This window comes from Pipistrellus hanaki (assembly GCF_964339955.1).
Source record: "Pipistrellus hanaki genome assembly, chromosome: 10".
NCBI lineage: Eukaryota > Metazoa > Chordata > Mammalia > Chiroptera > Vespertilionidae > Pipistrellus > Pipistrellus hanaki.
The window spans coordinates 41,773,357-41,791,672 of NC_140512.1; the positions used below are offsets into that span (position 1 = coordinate 41,773,357).

The 18,316-nt window shown below is 35.5% G+C and overlaps 1 protein-coding gene across 2 annotated transcripts in view; it reads right to left on the reverse strand.

Moving 5' to 3' along the window:
* HYCC1 (hyccin PI4KA lipid kinase complex subunit 1) overlaps nt 1-18,316 on the reverse strand; it is a 66,532-nt gene that overhangs the window by 17,068 nt on the left and 31,148 nt on the right. For both annotated transcript variants that reach the window (XM_084896537.1, XM_084896538.1), the window contains exons 3-10: nt 17,097-17,198; nt 11,701-11,880; nt 10,098-10,178; nt 9,490-9,605; nt 7,013-7,108; nt 3,185-3,301; nt 967-1,054; nt 297-456 (exon numbers count right to left, since the gene is read on the reverse strand). In XM_084896537.1, coding sequence (XP_084752663.1) covers nt 297-456; nt 967-1,054; nt 3,185-3,301; nt 7,013-7,108; nt 9,490-9,605; nt 10,098-10,178; nt 11,701-11,880; nt 17,097-17,198 — 940 coding nt within the window. The remainder of the gene's footprint in view (nt 1-296; nt 457-966; nt 1,055-3,184; nt 3,302-7,012; nt 7,109-9,489; nt 9,606-10,097; nt 10,179-11,700; nt 11,881-17,096; nt 17,199-18,316) is intronic.

Consider the following 18,316-nt stretch of genomic DNA (forward strand, 5'->3'; position numbering starts at 1 on the left):
ATATTTAGAAATCAGAAACATTTGTAAGTAATTGTAAATAGAAACTCAAAATGTATGAACAATTTTTAAATGAATTTTTCTACTTTTCTCTCTATTGAAAGATAATTTAAAAACCAATATAATATTTAAATAAATTTTCACTCATGTATGTAACATAAGGGGCTCTACTTTCCTTATTGCCTGTCTTTCTTCCATGCCACTATGATACTGTTATCTAAAGCCAGGAGTTACAGTACCAGGAAAAAATGTGACAGACTCAACAATCCTCTAATGTGTAGAGTTTTTTTATTTCCTACCATGTCTTTTCCACCGATGACCTCTTATTGACATGCTGGTTACTGCATTTCTTGATATTCTAGAGGCAGTTGGTGTGATTTCAACTTGAATACACCTTGTACCCTCCTTACTAGATTTCATGGCACCATGAGGCAACGAAGCCTTTATTGCATTAGCAACCTAAGAGGGAAACATATAGTTTAAGATTGGTATTAAAAATAAAAATGTATTATTATACCTTAGATAAAACAAGATGTTAAATTTTAACAGGTTTTAAAAAAATACTTCCTCTAAGGTATTTCCTATAAGATAATATATAAATCCTCTGGAATAAGGGGTAAGAACTCACAAGAAAACATATAGTTAAATATAATATGCAAGTGATGAAATTTCAAAAGATTAAATTATATTTCCAAATACCTAATGCTAACTATCAATAATAAGTGTAGCTCTAGCATGTTAAGGAGAACATTCTTGTAAGATAAAAAGACTATCATGTATCCAAGAAGTTAGGCAAATGAAATGATCAAATTTTATTATATGTGTACCTTTTCAAATATAAAATTTTCCTAGTATAACAGGAGCATGAATCACTGAGTATTAATGACATGACTGGCTACTCTTCAATTTACAGTTCTAATTTGAGAATTTTTAAATTTAAAAAATTGCATCAATAAATGAGGCACTTACCAGCAATGGCTCTGGATATAATTCTAACTGGGCTCTGTAAATAATATCATCCAATGCTTTTTCAGCTAGATCCCATTCTCCATTATAACTATAAAATTAAGTAAATAAAATATAATTATTTTAAATTAATTCTATATACTTGAACAAAATACAATGAGAAACTATCTTTACTGAGGAAAATAATTGGTCACATTAGCACATTGCCTAGCATTACTCTCTCCTTAAATACATATTTTTAACTCTTTTAATTCCTTTCAATTGTATCTCAAAGCCAATTAATAGAATAGAATATTTTATAGATGTACATTTCTTCTCTAAAGATATTTCTATTTATGAAACAGATATAAAAATAAGGCAGGCAATATCAAAGCATTTTATACTTTCAAAGCAAGTCAGAACATAGCAAATTTTTTACCTTAGAATAATGTTCAGAACACTTTATGGTCAAACTAGTGGCCCGGTACATGAAATTTGTGCACGGGGTGGGGTTCCCTCAGCCCAGCCTGCACCTCTCCAATTGGAGAGGACTGGGGGACTCTGGCAGCATGCGTGTGGTGTGGCCAGACGCACGGCCGGCAGGTCTGAGGGAACTGGGGGACTCTGTCGGCAGGTGCAGGGCGCAGCCAGACCCACAGCCAGTGGGGCTGAGGGACTCCGGAGGCAGGCCCGTGGCACAGCTGAGGGGACTGAGGACCACCATCTTGTGGCTGTGGGCACCACCATCTTTGTGAGGGTGTGATGGTCAATTAGCATATTCACACTTTATTATATAGGATTATTCTGTAATTCCCATGGTGGTTTTTTTTTAAAAAATTTAATCCTCACCTTGATATTTTTTCCATTGATTTTCAGAGAGAGTGAAAGAGAGAGGGGAAGACAGAGAGAAACAACAATGTGAGAGAAACACATCGATTGGTTGCCTCTTGCATGCACCCTGACAAGGGGTTGGGCTGAGGAGGAACCTAAAACCAAGGTATATGCCCTTCACCGTAATCAAAACCCGGGGCCCTTCAGTCCACAGGCCAACACTCTATCCACTGAGCCAAACTGTGGATAGGGCTCCCATAGTTTTTAATGAGAATTTACAACTACTGTGGTTTGCAATATCCTAAGTAATTACTTCTTTGTATTTTGATAGTCCTTTAGAAGTGTGCGCGATGTATGTTGCAAATATTAGCAATATATCAGAGGGAAAATGTGATTACAATGGGACAATATTAAAGGTCTAATCAATGCCGAAACCGGTTTGGCTCAGTGGATAGAGCGTCAGCCTGCGGGTTGGAAGGTCCCAGGTTTGATTCCGGTCAAGAGCATGTACCTTGGTTGGGGGCACATCCCCAGTAGGGGGTGTGCAAGAGGCAGCTGTTCAATGATTCTCTCTCATTGATGTTTCTAACTCTCTATCCCTCTCTCTTCCTCTCTGTAAAAAAAATCAATAAAATATATTTTTTTTAAAAAAGGTCTAATCCAGGGGTTAACTTTTTCTTAAAGGACTAGATAATGAATATTTTTGGCTTGTGACCCACCAGAAAGTCTGTACTCAATTCTGTCACTACAGCAAAAAAAAAAAAAAAAAAAAAAAAAAGCAGCCATAGATCTCACACACACAATTTTTTTGAAGCAGGCAGCAGACCACATTTGGCCCAAAGATCATAAATTCTGCCTCATTCAAGAGGTTTATAATCTACTATGGAAAGTTAAAATACCAATGAATATAATAAAAAATACAGTAAAATATGTGTAATAAGAGAATTACCAAGTAAAAGATAAGGTTCAAAGAAAAATACTAGTATGTAAGGCATTAAGGCTGAGCATCAATATTAGAAACTAATAATACATTATTTGTGATCAAAGAGGCTTTAAAATGTTTTTTAAGAGTTAAAATTTCTAGAATGGAAAAAGATATTCATTGGGTTAAAAAAGGCTATTTGAAAATTACAGCAAAAAGAGTAATGAAAAAAGGAACTGTGCATATACTTAGGTGTTGCTAATTTTCATTCTGTTCTTAAATTTAAGTGTTTTAGTTGGATGCAAATTCTTCAGAACATTAAAAGATATATTTGAAATAAAACTATTATCAAGATCTTGATATTTTTTCACAAAAATATGCCAATTATTTATCTACTGTGGCAAGTATATAGTAACAATAAAACAACATAAAACAACTATAATTTTCCAAAAAGATAAAATGTTTACTTTGTATATGAAATAAACTTACAAAGCAAAATAAATCCCTGTTAACATCTGCACCATGAATTCTGAAGAAACTGGTATCCTGCTACTTACACCTTTGTATTTTCTTACATGTTGTCTGGGATATCCACAAACACAGATTCTAGAAAGACCAAAATAAAAATATTTGTAAAATTGGTAAAATTTTAGGTAATTTATTTTTTAACATATATAAGCCAACAATGTACTGGGTTTGCTCACTTCTCTAAACAAAAGAATCTTTCCAAACAGAATATTTGTCTGTAATATTTTCCTAAGCAAATTAGATTGGGGGGGAAATGCATAAAGCTAGAGGGGTGTTAGTACAATATATAGTAAGTGAACCATATTCTCAAAGTTGATTCACTAATTTTGATCAATATTTTAGTCACTATAAAACCTAGTACATGGATTCAGCACTATTTATTATAAATAGATCTGTGGTGTGATTCTCTATTCCTGAAAAAAAATATTTTAATATATTTTTATTGATATCAGAGAGGATGGGAGAGGGAGACAGAGACAGAAATATCAATGATGAGAGAGAATCATTGATCAGCTGCCTCCTGCACACTCTGCACTGGGGATCAAGCCCACAACCTGGGCATGTGCCTTGACTGGGAATCAAACCATGACCTCCTGGTTCATGGGAGACACTCAACCACTGAGCCATGCCATCTGGGCACTGACAAAATTCTTGACACAAACTGCAGGCTAAAAAAAATACTCTAAAATGACATTCAAACATCATATAGTATTGTACATACCTTAAATTAAAGATAAATTGAATTTTTTTTTTTTAAAAGGTTTGTATTGTGTCAAACACTAGGGATATATATGAAAGCTTTAGCACCCACAGGAATTCACAATTTAACCATGGAGACTGTGTAGTAAACAAATAGTTCAATGAACAAGTTACAGAAATAACAAAAAGAGAGAGTGGAAATCTCTAGTGGAAGAAGTAGAAAGTCAGAGAAGGCTTCCAGAAAGCTATTTCTTGGGACTTCCATAATTTATTTAACCAACCTAGTGACTCATATTAACTCATTTTACTTTTTTTTTCTTTTTTAATCCTCACCCAAAGACTACCATAATTTATTTAATAAACCTAGAGCCTTGAAGAAAAAAGGGTGAAATAGCATGATATCAAGAAGACTGGGGAAATTTTAGTAGGATAGAATGCTAGGAGGCTAGGAATAGAGAAGCTAGCTAAGGGTCAGATCACAGAGTATCTTACATCCTGCTAGGCTTTATCATGTAGGCAATGAGAAGCAGCTAAAGGTCTTGTTTTAAGCAAGGGAGTAACATGATCAGCTTGGTCTTTCAATTATATCACACAGGTTGTATTGGAAGTCACTGAAACAGGAATGGAAAGTATCAAAACATCCCACAAGTGAGATTAAGTGAGCAATCTAAAGAAGTAAGGGAGGAGTCACATCTAGAAATAAAATTGAATAGGAGTATATGATTATTTATACACTAGAGTGGATAGCAGTATGGGTGGTAGTGTCATTAAATGAACTTGGACAAATAAGATACTGTTTTAGAAGATGCTAAGTTTCAGATTTATGGTATAGATGTCTTTATTTATATCTGTATCTGCATTCCTGAGCCCTACCATCTAAGACACTACTCCAGAATAGAAGTTGGGCTCTGTAGTCTGCTTTAAAGTCTAAAGATGAATGTTGCTACATCAAGTCACTCCTTAAACTAGTTTTTATGAAGTGTTGGTCCTTATTCTCATTTTAGTCCATAACAAAGTTTTACTAGACCATAGTGACATGAGAAACAAAGAAAGCTAAACATCCCATTTTTAATTTATAAATGTTGTCCTTCCCTTCCACTCTCCCTCTTTTTTTATATTAAAATAGTTTCAGTTTTGTTAATAATGTTGAGGGTAGATATTTATAATATCACTTGGCAAGATAAAAAGTTGGCAACACTATGCATCTTTTATAAAAATTTTACAGATCTTATAAAATGTAAAAGTCTGGGCACCTTTGACTAACAAGAAACTTATTAGAGAAATTCAGTAAGTGGAGAAAATGGCACATTGGTATCATCTTCCAACATCTAGGAAATTTAATTATGCTAATTTAGGAATCATCTGACTCTCCAATTCTCTAACAAGCCTCTTGCTTTATTACCAACCTTCTCCCTCTGGTCCTGTACAGTTTTATATCTCATTCAGTATCAATTTCTGATTTTCTGTTTGGTTCATTTTGATTTGATTTCTAAGTATTGCTCTATGCACCCTCCCTCTTACTAATATTTCAAAGTTACATTTTCTAAATAAGTCCTCCAAATCTGAATTATTCTACAAGTTTATTAATTCTCTATTTACTTGAATTACCAAAAGCATTTTCTAAATCTTTTTGTTTTGGTTTGTTGTTTATTTGTTTTTTAAAGGTAACATGTTCATCACAGCATAGCAAATTTAGAACAGAACAGAAAATTAAAATAAACCATAATTCTACTAACCAGAAATGACTATTGTCATATTTTAAATTAATGCTGGAATCATTGCATACACAATCTATCAGTAAATACATTTTTAAATCAACATTTTTAAATGTTTGCATAGTATACCTAAGAACTACCATAATTTATTTAACCAACCTGGTGGCTCAATTTTGTATAAACAAGGAAAGCTTAAAAACTGTATCTCTTACTTATTTCTTGGTACCAAGTTAGAGCACAACAGAAATTAATAAATAATTGTTTTTAAAAGAAACAAAACAGAAACAACCACATGTCAAATACTGAAAGATCATAATGGCTCCATCCTCTTAATTATATAATATTATTATTTTCTGGTGAAATATTCCATTAAATATTCCAAGTGTCCACCTCAGCTTCTTTGTTGTATTTTTTGTGACTATAATAACTTTCTATGTGTTGGCTAGGCTGAACTTCATATTAACTTATTTAACTTATTTTTCCAACTCTTAATCCTCGCCCAAATATATTTTTTTCATCAGTTTTCATAGAGCATGGAAGAGGAAAAGACAAATAGAAACATCGATGTGAGAGATGCACATTGATTGGTTGCCTCCAACACACATACCAACCAGGACCCAGGCCAGGGAGGAGCCCGCAAATAAGGTATGTGCCCTTGACCAGAATCGAACCTGGGACCCTTTGGTCCACAGGCCAATGCTCTATCCACTGAGCAAAACCAGCTAGTGCAACTTATTTAACATTTTATTTTTTTTATTTTTATTTTTTTAAGAATATATTTTATTAATTTTTTACAGAGAGGAAGAGAGAGGGATAGAGAGTTAGAAACATCGATGAGAGAGAATCATTGACCAGCTGCCTCTTGCACACCCCCCCACTGGGGATGTGCCCACAACCAAGGTATATGCCCTTGACCAAAATCGAACCTGGGACCCTTCAGTCCGCAGGCCAATGCTCTATCCACTGAGCCAAACTGGTTTCAGCTTATTTAACATTTTAAATACCCCTAACTGGTGTGGCTCAGTTGGTTGGAGTGTCATCCTGTACACCAAAATGTGGTGCGTTCAATTCCCTGTCAGGGCACATACCAAGGTTGCCAGTGTGACCCCTGATTGGGGCGCATGTGGGAAGCAACTGATCAATGTTCAATTCTGTCATAACATATACCAACGTTGCAGCTTTGATCCCTGGTTGAGAGACAGCTGATGAATATTTCTCTCGCACATTGATGTTTCTCTTTTTTTCCCTCTCTACCTTCTCTTGCAAATTAATAAAAAAAGTTTTAAACAAATAACAAAAACAACTGAGATATATAACAAACTAGCAACCCTAGATTAATTATTTCAATATTAAAAACACTTAAATTTTAATTTACCTTGAACAAATCTGACACAATGATTGAAGAGAAACACTGGGCATATAGGTTAAGGCAGCATTGTAACACAACAAAAGGAATGTCAATACTTCAAACCTAAAGATAAACCAAAAAAATATTTACAAATCTTTAAAATTTTAAGTCAATCATAATTAAATTAAGCTGGCAGTGGGGAGAAGTATGTTACAGAATAAACGTATATAAAATAATCACAACAACAATAATATAAAACTCAAAAAAGAAAAAAGACTTCCCAAGTAACAATCACATTAAAATTATCTTAAAAATTTGATGTTTCCAATGACATCTAAAGCAAAGGATAAGTGGCAAATTGGGAATACGTTTTTTCTCTTGTACAATGACTTAATATTTTAAAAAATTGTTATATAGAGGAGAAACCAAGATGGCAGCATAGGTAAACACCTAAATTGCTGCCTCATACTACAATTTCAAAACTACAACTAAAAGGCAAAACGTACATCATCCAGAACCACAGGAAGGATGGCTGAGTGGAAATTCTACAACTAGAAGGAAAGAGAAAAGCACACTGAGACTCAGAGGAACTGTGGAAGGCAGAGGTACTGAGATGCATGCATGGAGAGGACTGGCAACTGAGTGCATGGCTGGCTTTCTCAAGCAGGAGGGAGATAAAAGCTCCCAACTGTGCTGAACTCCAGTTCTAGGCGAGACTCTGGGGACCCAGACTCATTCAGGGAGAATGTGGGCTGTCCGGCAGCAGGTGGAACTCGAGGGCGGCTATCTCTCAGAGGTGCTTGCAGCGATTACCATGGGACACTGAGATACAGGGACCTATTAGGGCAGGGCTGACAGGAAACCAATGCTGTCTGCTCTGCAATGAGACTCCGCCCCATCCAAGCTGAGCACAGAGGCTTTTGCAAGTCTTATCTCATAAGGATGTCTCCAGCACAGAAGTTCTCCCAGCATAGACACAGCTGATCCTCACAGCCAATTAGCCTGGAGGTCAATTCCTCCCAGGGATACCAACCACAACAAGACTGTGAACACAGCCCACAAAGGGGTGTATCAAGAGTGCCCACCTCAGGTAACTGGAACTGCTGAGCCACTGGGCCCTATAAGACACCTAGCACACAAAGCCACTCTATCAATTCAGGGATACAGCCAAAATGCGGAGACAAAGAAACAAATCACAAATGAAAGAAATGGAGGAAAGAAAACGACTGGATATAGAGTTCAAAACCACAGTTATAAGGTTTTTCAAGAATTTTCTAGAAAAGGCCAATAAATTTAGCCAGACCCTCAAGGATATGAAAAAGGACCAACTAGAAATTAAGCATACACTGACTGAAATAAAAAATATTATATAGAGATCTAACAGCAGACTAGGGGATCGCAAGAATCAAGTCAAAGATTTGACATACAAAGAAGCAAAAAACACTCAACCGGAAAAACAAAAAGAAAAAAGAATCCAAAAATATGAAGATAGTGTAAGGAGCCTCTGGGACAACTTCAAGGGTACCAACATCAGAATTATGGGGTGCCAGAAGAAGAGAGAGAGCAAGATACTGAACACCTATTTGAAGAAATAATAGCAGAAAACTTTCCCCACCTGGAAGTATAAGAAATAGACTTACAAGTCCAGGAAGCACACAGAACCCCAAACAAAAGGAATCTAAAGAGGACCACACCAAGACCCATCATAATTAAAATGCCAAGAGCAAAAGACAAAAAGAGAATATTTAAAGCAGTAAGAGAAAAACAGTTAATTACCTACAAGGGAGCACCCATATGATTATCAGCTGATTTCTCAATAGAAACTATGCAGCCCAGACAGGAGTGTCAAGAAATATTCAAAGTGATGAATAGCAAGAACCTACAACCAAGATTACTTACCCAGCAAAGCTATCATTCAGAATTGAAGGGCAGATAAAGAGCTTCAGATAAGAAAAAGCTAAAGGAGATCATCACCACCAAACCAGAATTATATGAAATGCTGAAAAGTGTTCTTTAAGAAGAAGAAGAAAAATGTAAAGATAAAAATTATGAACAACAAATACATATCTATCAACAAGTGAATTTAAAAATCAAGTGAATAATAAAATCTGATGAACAGAATAAACTGGTGAATATAATAGAATCAGGGGCATAGAAAGGGAGTGGATTGACAATTCTCAGTTGATTGACAAAAAAGGGTGTGGGGGTGCAGGAAAAGACTGGACAAAAATCATACACTTTATGGATAAGGACAGTGGGAGGGGGTAAGAGCAGAAGGTGGGATGGGAACCGGGTAGAGGGGAGCTATGGGGAAATAAAGAGGAATAATTGTAATAATCTGAACAATAAAGATTTATTAAATTTAAAAAATATATAAAGACATTAACAAACAAAAATAAATAAAAAATTGCTATATACAACTCATTAAACATTATTTATAAGCCTACTGAAATAATGTTTTAAATCAGTGTGGTAGTAGTATAAGTTATGTCTCTACAGCATACCTATTCTGTGCTGTTAGCATCTCTCTTTGGGGGTGAGGTCCACTGTACACAACTTTTGACAAACCATGCTGGGATAGTGCACTCTCAGTCAGAGCCATGGAACCAATGCTGGAAGGCTAAAAAAAGGACATTCGAAAAAATAAAAAATAAAAACCCTTTGTTAAAAATGTGAAACTTAGAATACATGTACCACTAAAAATAATTGCCATGAAATCATATATCTAAAAAATATTCAAACTGTCTACTAAATTTTCTGCTCAAAGAATAACAAACAACCAAACTACAAATAGAAATAATAGTTTAACTTCAAAAGTTCTACCATGAAAACACATAATTACTACCAAAAAAAAAAAAAAGACTAGTCTTATCCATTGGAAAAAGAGAAAAATATTTCAAAATAAATACTTTAAATAAATTTCTTAAGAATCAGATTTTAGAGTTCAATGATTTTGAATTCTCATTTCAAATTTGAAAATAGCAAATACTTTAGTGTTTTATACTTACGGTACTAATAAACTGATAAAAAATTTTGTCTCAATAACCAGACCCCAATTTATAGCAACTTCAAATCTTAGCAATAATAAAAACACTGATAAAATGCCACTTACTTCATGATATACAGATGGTTTGGATAAAGATGGAATCGTAAAACTCAGTACTTTGCTATGTCCTTGTTTGTCAACTATTTCCTACAAAAGTAAAAGAAAGTATATTAAAATAGTTACGTTTTACACATAAATTTAAAGGTTAAATTTAAATTGTTATTCTCAAGTATGACCTGAAAAGAAAAGAATTTTAAAGTCAACTGAAATCTTAAATTATGATAATCCATCATAAATTATTCAGAAACATTTGGACTTAACCTTTCACTTTTAAAATATAAGTAATATAATACTCTGGTTTCCCTTCAGATTGCATAAATTTTTCACCTTTTAAAATTTAAGTAGCATAAAAAATTAAATATAAGTAACGTAATTTCAAGGATGACTGACATTAGATGTAATCTTAATAGTCATTAATTTTTTTCATGTAAAAAGTTACATTTTCTAAATCAATTGACATAGTTACAAAATATGTCAAGAAAAAGTTACTTTTTTTCCATTTTAAAAGTAGAAACCTTAACTATCTAGAATGTCATACTAATTAATATACAAACACTACTACTAATTCAAACTACATGTTAAATCAATGTTATAAACTTTGGAGATAGTCCAGATTTTACAGAACTATTAATGGTAGATGTTAGACTAAATTTTTTTCTCCTAAACTTTTTGTGAAGGTCACAAACAATTTATAGACAATAGATTTTAAGTTTAAAAACTTTTAAATTCAATAATGATATTTTCAGATACTTCTATAAAAGAATTGGTCTTATTTTCAGTCTTCAGTCAATCCCCAAAAGATTTATTTACATAACTAGTGGCTCGATGCACAATATTCATGCACAGCTAGGGTCCCTAGGTCTGTCTGGTCAGTGATTAGGGCCGGCCAGGGCCTCCCTTCCCCAGCTGCTGGCTACTGGCTAGAGCCTTCTTTCATTCCGCGCCAGCTCTTGGTGGTCAGCATACATCATAGTGAGCGAGCGAACTCCTGGTCTCCTGGTCAAACTCACAGGGACACTTTGCATATTAGCCTTCTATATATATAGATTATATGTACCGTATTTTCCGGCGTATAAGACGACCCCCTAATTTTACAGTTAAAACATAGGTTTAGGCCTATATTCGCTGTATAAGACTACCCCCCACTTCCGAGGCAACACCAGTTCTTTTTTTAATAGATTGCCTCTCTGACTCTGGCCAATCTGAGCAAGCTTTTTACTAGAACACAATGTAGCTTCGGGTACAGAACATATATAATTTGCATGCATAAAAAGCCTGCTTGGATTGGCTGAGTTAGAGAGGCGGTCTATTAAAAAAAGAACTGGTGTTGCCTCGGAAGTGGGGGGTAGTCTTATACAGCGAATATAGGCCTAAACCTATGTTTTAACTGTAAAATTGGGGGGTCGTCTTATACGCCGGAAAATACGGTATGCCCATATAACCTTCAACCGCATAAAGTTATGTTTGGAAGAATGAGCTGAATCATTTGATGTACAAAAAACACAAATAGATTTACAAACATGAAAAATAGTTGATATTTGCTTTTGCTGATAATGTTATGCATTTGCTTTTGCCAAAAAACATTTTGTTAACCACATTCAATACAAACCAAATTATAAACCCCTAGAAGAAGAGCCTCAATGCATCCACTGCTGTGCACATTTCTGCTTGCTGAGACGGCTAGGTAGCACCAAATCAGTTCTGGAAGAAACTGCAGTGTAAATCGAAGTAACTTCTCCTCTCCACTGCGATAGAATTCAAAGAGCTGGTGACAGACAGGTTCTAGCAACTGGAACAAGGCAAAATGTTAATTCAAAGATTGGACTGTATTTGAAAGACATTGATATATAAAATATACAAGTCTTTCTTTGATTGGTAATTACTGAAATATATAAATGTGTTTCCCATTGTTTTGTAGGGGAGAACAAAACTACTCATTGCTAACTATTTAGTAAAACTTTGAACTCTATTGGAAGGCTCAAGCAAACCAAGTGTGTATAGAAGCACTTTATAAACTTTAAATATTTTATAACTCTAAGTTAGCATTGTTATTAAAACCGTATGTTTTTAACTTCTTAAAATACCTAGGACATACTTTCTCCTTAATATCTTTAATACCCTTTCTTCCTAATTAAAAAAAAAAAAAATTGCTGCCGAAGCCGGTTTGGCTCAGTGGTAGAGCGTCGGTCTACGGACTGAAAGGTTCTGGGTTCGATTCCGGTCAAGGGCATGTACATTGGTTGCGGGCACATTCCCGGTAGGGGGTGTGCAAGAGGCAGCTGGTCGATGTTTCTCTCTCATCGACATTTCTAGCTCTCTCTCTCTCTCCCTTCCTCTCTGTAAAAAATCAATTAAAAATATATTGAAAAAATAAATTTAAAAAATTTGTAAAAATTGCCACTATATAAATAATTGGCTACAGGGCTAGAGAAATTGAAGTGGGAATCCTAGGTAGTTACTGTCACCTCCTGAGTTTAGAATTAGGCAGCATTTGACAACAATGACAAATGCATGGAATAGCTGAATAATTACAGAACCCTTAGATCTACATCCCTATTGTAACCATGGTTAATTGCACTGGATAATCTAAACATTGTCATTTTGTTTTAAATATGATTTGGAAATTATCTGTATAACCTTTCCTCTCCCATCACAACCTCTGAGCTATCTGTATAACAGACATTTTTAAAATCAGAAAGTCAAGGTAAGAGACCCTTGTAGGTAAGTATTATTAAAAAGCATATTCAGTGATCACACACAGTCATAAACAAATATGTGAAGAGATTCAGAGTAGTCATTTTTCACACCATCAGGCAATAAATTTAAGTAGTTACTAAACAGATTTTCAAAAACTACCAATACTTGTAATGTACAGAAACTAATTTATAATGGATGTTTATACACACACACACACACACACACACACACACACACACTAGAGGCCTGGTGCATGAATTCGTGCACCAGTGGGGTCCTTCGGCCTGGCCTGCGGGATAGAGCTAAAACCAGCTCTCCAACATCCACTGAGGAGTCCTGGATTGTAAAAGGGGCACAGGCCAGGCTGAGGGACCCCACCAGTGCACGATCAGGGCCGGGAGAGATGCAGGAGGTTGGCCAGCCAGGGAAGGACCGTGGAAGGGCTCCAGGGCATGTCGGGCCAGTCTTGTTCAGTCCCGATCAGCTGGACCGTAGCAGCAAGCTAACCTACCAGTCGGGGCATCTGCACCTAGTGGTTAGTGCACATCATAGCAACTTGTCGACTGGTCAACTGTTTGCCCCCTGGTGGTCAGTGCACGTCATAGCAAGTGGTTGAGTGACCTTAGCATATCATTGCATATTATGCTTTGATTAGTTGAACAATTAACCGGACACTTAGCATATTAGGCTTTTTTTTACATAGGATTTATTTCAGAGAGGAAGGGACAGGGACAGAAAGAAACACCAATGATGAGAGAGAATCATTGATCGGCTGCCTCCTGCACGACCCCTACTGGGGATCGAGCCCACAACCAAAAATCGAACTGTGCATGACCCCCTGGTTCATAGGTTGATGCTCAACCACTGAGCCACATCAGCTGGGCTGAGTTGTCTTTTATTTATTTATTTATTTATTTATTTATTTATTTATTTATTTTTAAATATATTTTATTGATTTTACACAGAGAGGAACTGAGAGGGACAGAGAGTTAGAAACGTCGATGAGAAACATCAACCAGCTGCCTCTTGCACACCCCCCACTGGAGATGTGCCCGCAACCAAGGTATATGCCCTTGACCAAAATCGAACCCGGGACCTTTCAGTCCACAGGCCGACGCTCTATGCACTAAGCCAAACCGGTCCCGGCATGAGTTGTCTTTTAAGAATATGGATTACAGCATGGGAGAGCATATTTGCCAATGTTTTATCCAACAAGGTTTTAATCCCTCATATTTGTAGATAACTCAAACAACTTAAAAGGAAGATAAACAATCCAATCAAAAAATGGGCAAAGGATCTAAATAGACACTTTTCAAAAGAGGACACACAGAAGGCCAAGAGACATGAAAATATGCTCAAAATCAACAAATGGCACATGCAAGCGAGGATGTGGAGAAAAAGGAACCCTCATGCACTGCTGGTGGGAATGCAGACTGGTGCAGCCACTGTGGAAAACAGTATAGAGTTTCTCAAAAAATTAAAAATGGAACTCCCATTTGACCCAGTAATCCCACTTCCAGGAATATATCCCAAGAAAACAGAAACACCAATCAGAAAGGATATGTGCACTCCTATGTTCACAGCAGCACAATGTACCATTGCTAAGATTTGGAAACAGCGTAAGTGCCCATCAGCAGATGAGTGGATTAAAAACTGTGGTACATCTACACAATGGAGTACTACGCTGCTGTAAAAAAGAAGGAACGCTTACCATTTCCAACAGCATGAATGGACCTGGACAGCATTATGATAAGCGAAATAAGCCAGTCGGAAAAAGACAAATATCACATGATCACATTCATTTGTGGAATATAATGAACAACATAAATAGATAAACAAAAATAGATCCAGAGACATAGAAGCATCAAACAGACCATCCAACTTCAAAGAAAAGTGGGGGGCGTGGGGAAGGGTTTAAGAGAGCAACCAAAGGACTTGTATACATGCATATAAGCATAACAAACTATAGGGGTGTGATGAATACAGACTATAGGGGGGTGAGGGCATATGCTAGGGGTGGGAACAGCCGGGGAGAGATCAATGGGGGGAAAAGGAGACATATGTAATACTTTCAACAACAAAGAATTTTTTAAAAAAGAATACAGATTACACACTGTCTTTACCACATTAATCAGGCAAAAACCATAAAACAAAATTATATGCAAAACCTCCTAAATCAGTGCTTCTAAATGTGTGGTCCATGGACTAAAAACCATCAACAAACTGTTACCAGTCCCCAACAATATAAATACAGAAACTAAAAGGAAGAAACTTTTATAGCAACTTGATATTGCTACAACATCCAAGTGGATGATCAGCAGACTTATTCAGAGTATAAATTAGTTAGAGTTGACCAAATCTGTGTGGGAGCTCACATGTAATGTGAGTTACATGTTCACCATGACCATTAGGTATACATATTCTGTGACATATTAGAAAACTTTTAAAAACTGGTCTTTCATCACAGTTTGAGAAATAGTGCTATGAACCATTAAAGCTGTTTTCACTGTTAATTTGAATAAAAGAAATCTATGAACCAAACTAGCCTATCAGAAATTTACCTTACAAACTCTATCCAAAGTAGCTTGGTTAAAACACAAAAGAATAATTTTTAAGTCTTTCAAAAATATGAAGCACAAAATGATAAATAAGAATTAACTTGCTTACAAAATTATAAAGCACATAGGTACACTTACTCTACTTGGTAAAATAATTCTCCACTAAATATAGAAAACTTTTACCAAAACATTAAAAACTAAAACTCTTCAAGAAACCATTTACACATACTATACAAATTAAGAAGCTTTGAGGAGAAGGGAGGGACAAGCAAATTATGATTATTCTATTCAGTTATTCCAGTTAACATTTTTGTCACTATACTCCCTAATCTTTCCTTCAGCACTTAAAATTCATGATGCACTTTATAGCACACTCAGCAGAAGCTGGGTTATTCCAGATTCCCTCCAGAGGTGAACTACTCAAATATCCAAAGACTCTGACAGTTTCATCCCAAAGGCACATGGGTTTATATAGGACTGAACTCCAAAGTATAAGTTATTTTAGCACTGAATAATAATGATACTCATGGTATTAGAGCATCTCATGTCTTCTACCAAAATCAAGTACAAAAGAACCACATGCCTCATATTCCTCCCTTCTATCCCCCTCTTTCCATTCTAACTGGCACACTCAGGTTCTCAACAGCTCCCTCCTAGGCTACTTTCATAGCTTCCTAGTCTCTTGTTTTCAACTTTTCCATTCTCTAAATATATCCACCACCTAGCCACTTTCTTAAAAGAATAATCTAATCAAGTCATCCCTTCAGTGCAAAAAAAGTCTAGACTGTTTATGATAGATTTCAAGGTCCACAATGGTTACAACCCAATCTATCTTTCCAGCCTCAGTTCCTACCAGTCTTATCCTCTCTTATCTACTGCATTAGCCTATGTATTTGCTTTTTTTCCTAAATGCCATGCCTTTTTATTGCCAACACTATTTCTAACCCTTTTCTATTTCTATTATGAATGGTGGGATTTATAAGCATTAGAATCTGGAATATAGATCATTTTAGCACCTTTGAACTAAATTTGCTACCAAGAAAGAAAGAAAAGGAAATGGAAGCAAGAGAAAAGAAAGGACTGAGGAACACACCAGCCGGTGCTTGCCTTTCCTTAAATGCCTTACATTTTTTCAGGCCTCTGTAAACTATCCCTACGGCTTGGAATGGTCTTTTATCTTGTACACCTGGCAAATTCAAGCATATCCATCTAGCATCAGTTAAGAATTGCCTTGGAAGTATGTGTTTACTTACTTTCTACTCCCTCCTCTTTTGAGAGGAATGCTACTCATCTTTAAAGATTCTAATTATCTTTGATTCTCTATTGCCTAGCATTGTGGCTGGCTCATAGTGGACACAAATATTTGCCAAAGGAGTAGATGAATGTAGTAACCCAGACTTTTCTAGGCTACCTCAAGCAAGATAGAGAGAAAGATGAGGAGGAACATGTTCAGAAGTAGCTTTTGGATTTTGGTAATAATTCTATTTCTTGGCCTGGGGGTGGGTACACTGGAGTTCATTTTATTATAAATGTTTTTTTACTCTGCCATTTTTGAACATACAGTATTCTTCTCTTACCCCGTTTTTCAAAGGCAATTAGTTAAACACTAATAATGTACACTATAGTTGTTTAAACACATATTTTTCTTACTCTTTTATATATGTTATATTTCACAATAAAAATTTTAAAATCAATCAACTGTACGAGTACAATCAATAATTCTAGTACAATAAACTGTAAGAGTACTTACCTCACTTTGTGGCTCCTGGATAACTTTATAAAGAGATGAAACTAAAGAACTCTTATCTTTCAAATTTGTGGCATAATTTGGTAAAGATGCTTCTGGTAGTGTCTAAACAAAATAAAAAATACATTTTATTTTTATGAAATGTCCAGAATAGGCAAATCCATAGACAGAAAGTAGACCAGTTGTTTTCAGAGATTGGGGGATGGGAGAGTTGAGAGTGGCTAACAGGTATGGGGCTTCTTTTAGGGTGATGGAAATGTCCTGGAATTAGATGGCAGTTTTAGTTGCACAGCATTATGAATATACTAAAAATCACATTGTCACCTTAAGACAAAAAAAAATTGTTACGTAAATTATTTCTCAAAAAAATAATTGCAAAAATAAAACAAAAAATATATTTAGTCCTCTTATCAACAGAGATGTAAATTAACATCAACACTTCATCTTTAATCATAGTGTATGGTAAAAAATGAGAATACAAACCATGTGTAAAGCCAGAAATACATTTTTCTGTAGTATTATATAAGTTAAAAATCTCATTAGCCATATTGATCCTGCTTTTTTCAAAATCCTGCTTTTTAATAAACATTATGTTAATAACATCATTGTACAAGGATTGAATGTTTCAAACCTGAAAGCTACAGATCATTATCAGAGTAACTCTTCTGAGTTACATATTGGGTGGCTGTTAAATTAGGTAAGGCTGTTCTCCTTTATAAAATTGGTGAGAAATTTTAGACTTCTCAGAACTGCAGAACAAGGTAACCACACTACCAACAAACCAGTTTTCCTCATGACATTCAAAATATAGACAACTAATCACCCATTCATAAAGGACACCATGACCAAGGAGAAATGAGAAGAGATAAAACTCCAGGAGTAAGTCAGGTGGTTTAGGATAAAAATAGTAGGAAAATCTGAAAAGCAAAACCAGAACACTTCATAACAAAGGATAAAAACCTATCCTAGAAAATACCCCTTCCTTAACAGTATGTCTGTCTCCCAAGTCATTCTTTCTCATGCACATTACTTCCTTCAAGCAATCAATCAACAAAAATCCAGCAGCAGATATTATCTATATATCTATATATATAAAAGGATGAGTGACCAACACCATGCGTCCGTCCAACCAGCCAGTACATATGATGTGCATCTTCTTCTAGATATATAAAAGGCTAAGTGACCAACCACATGTCTGTCTAACCACCCAACTGACTGGCCAG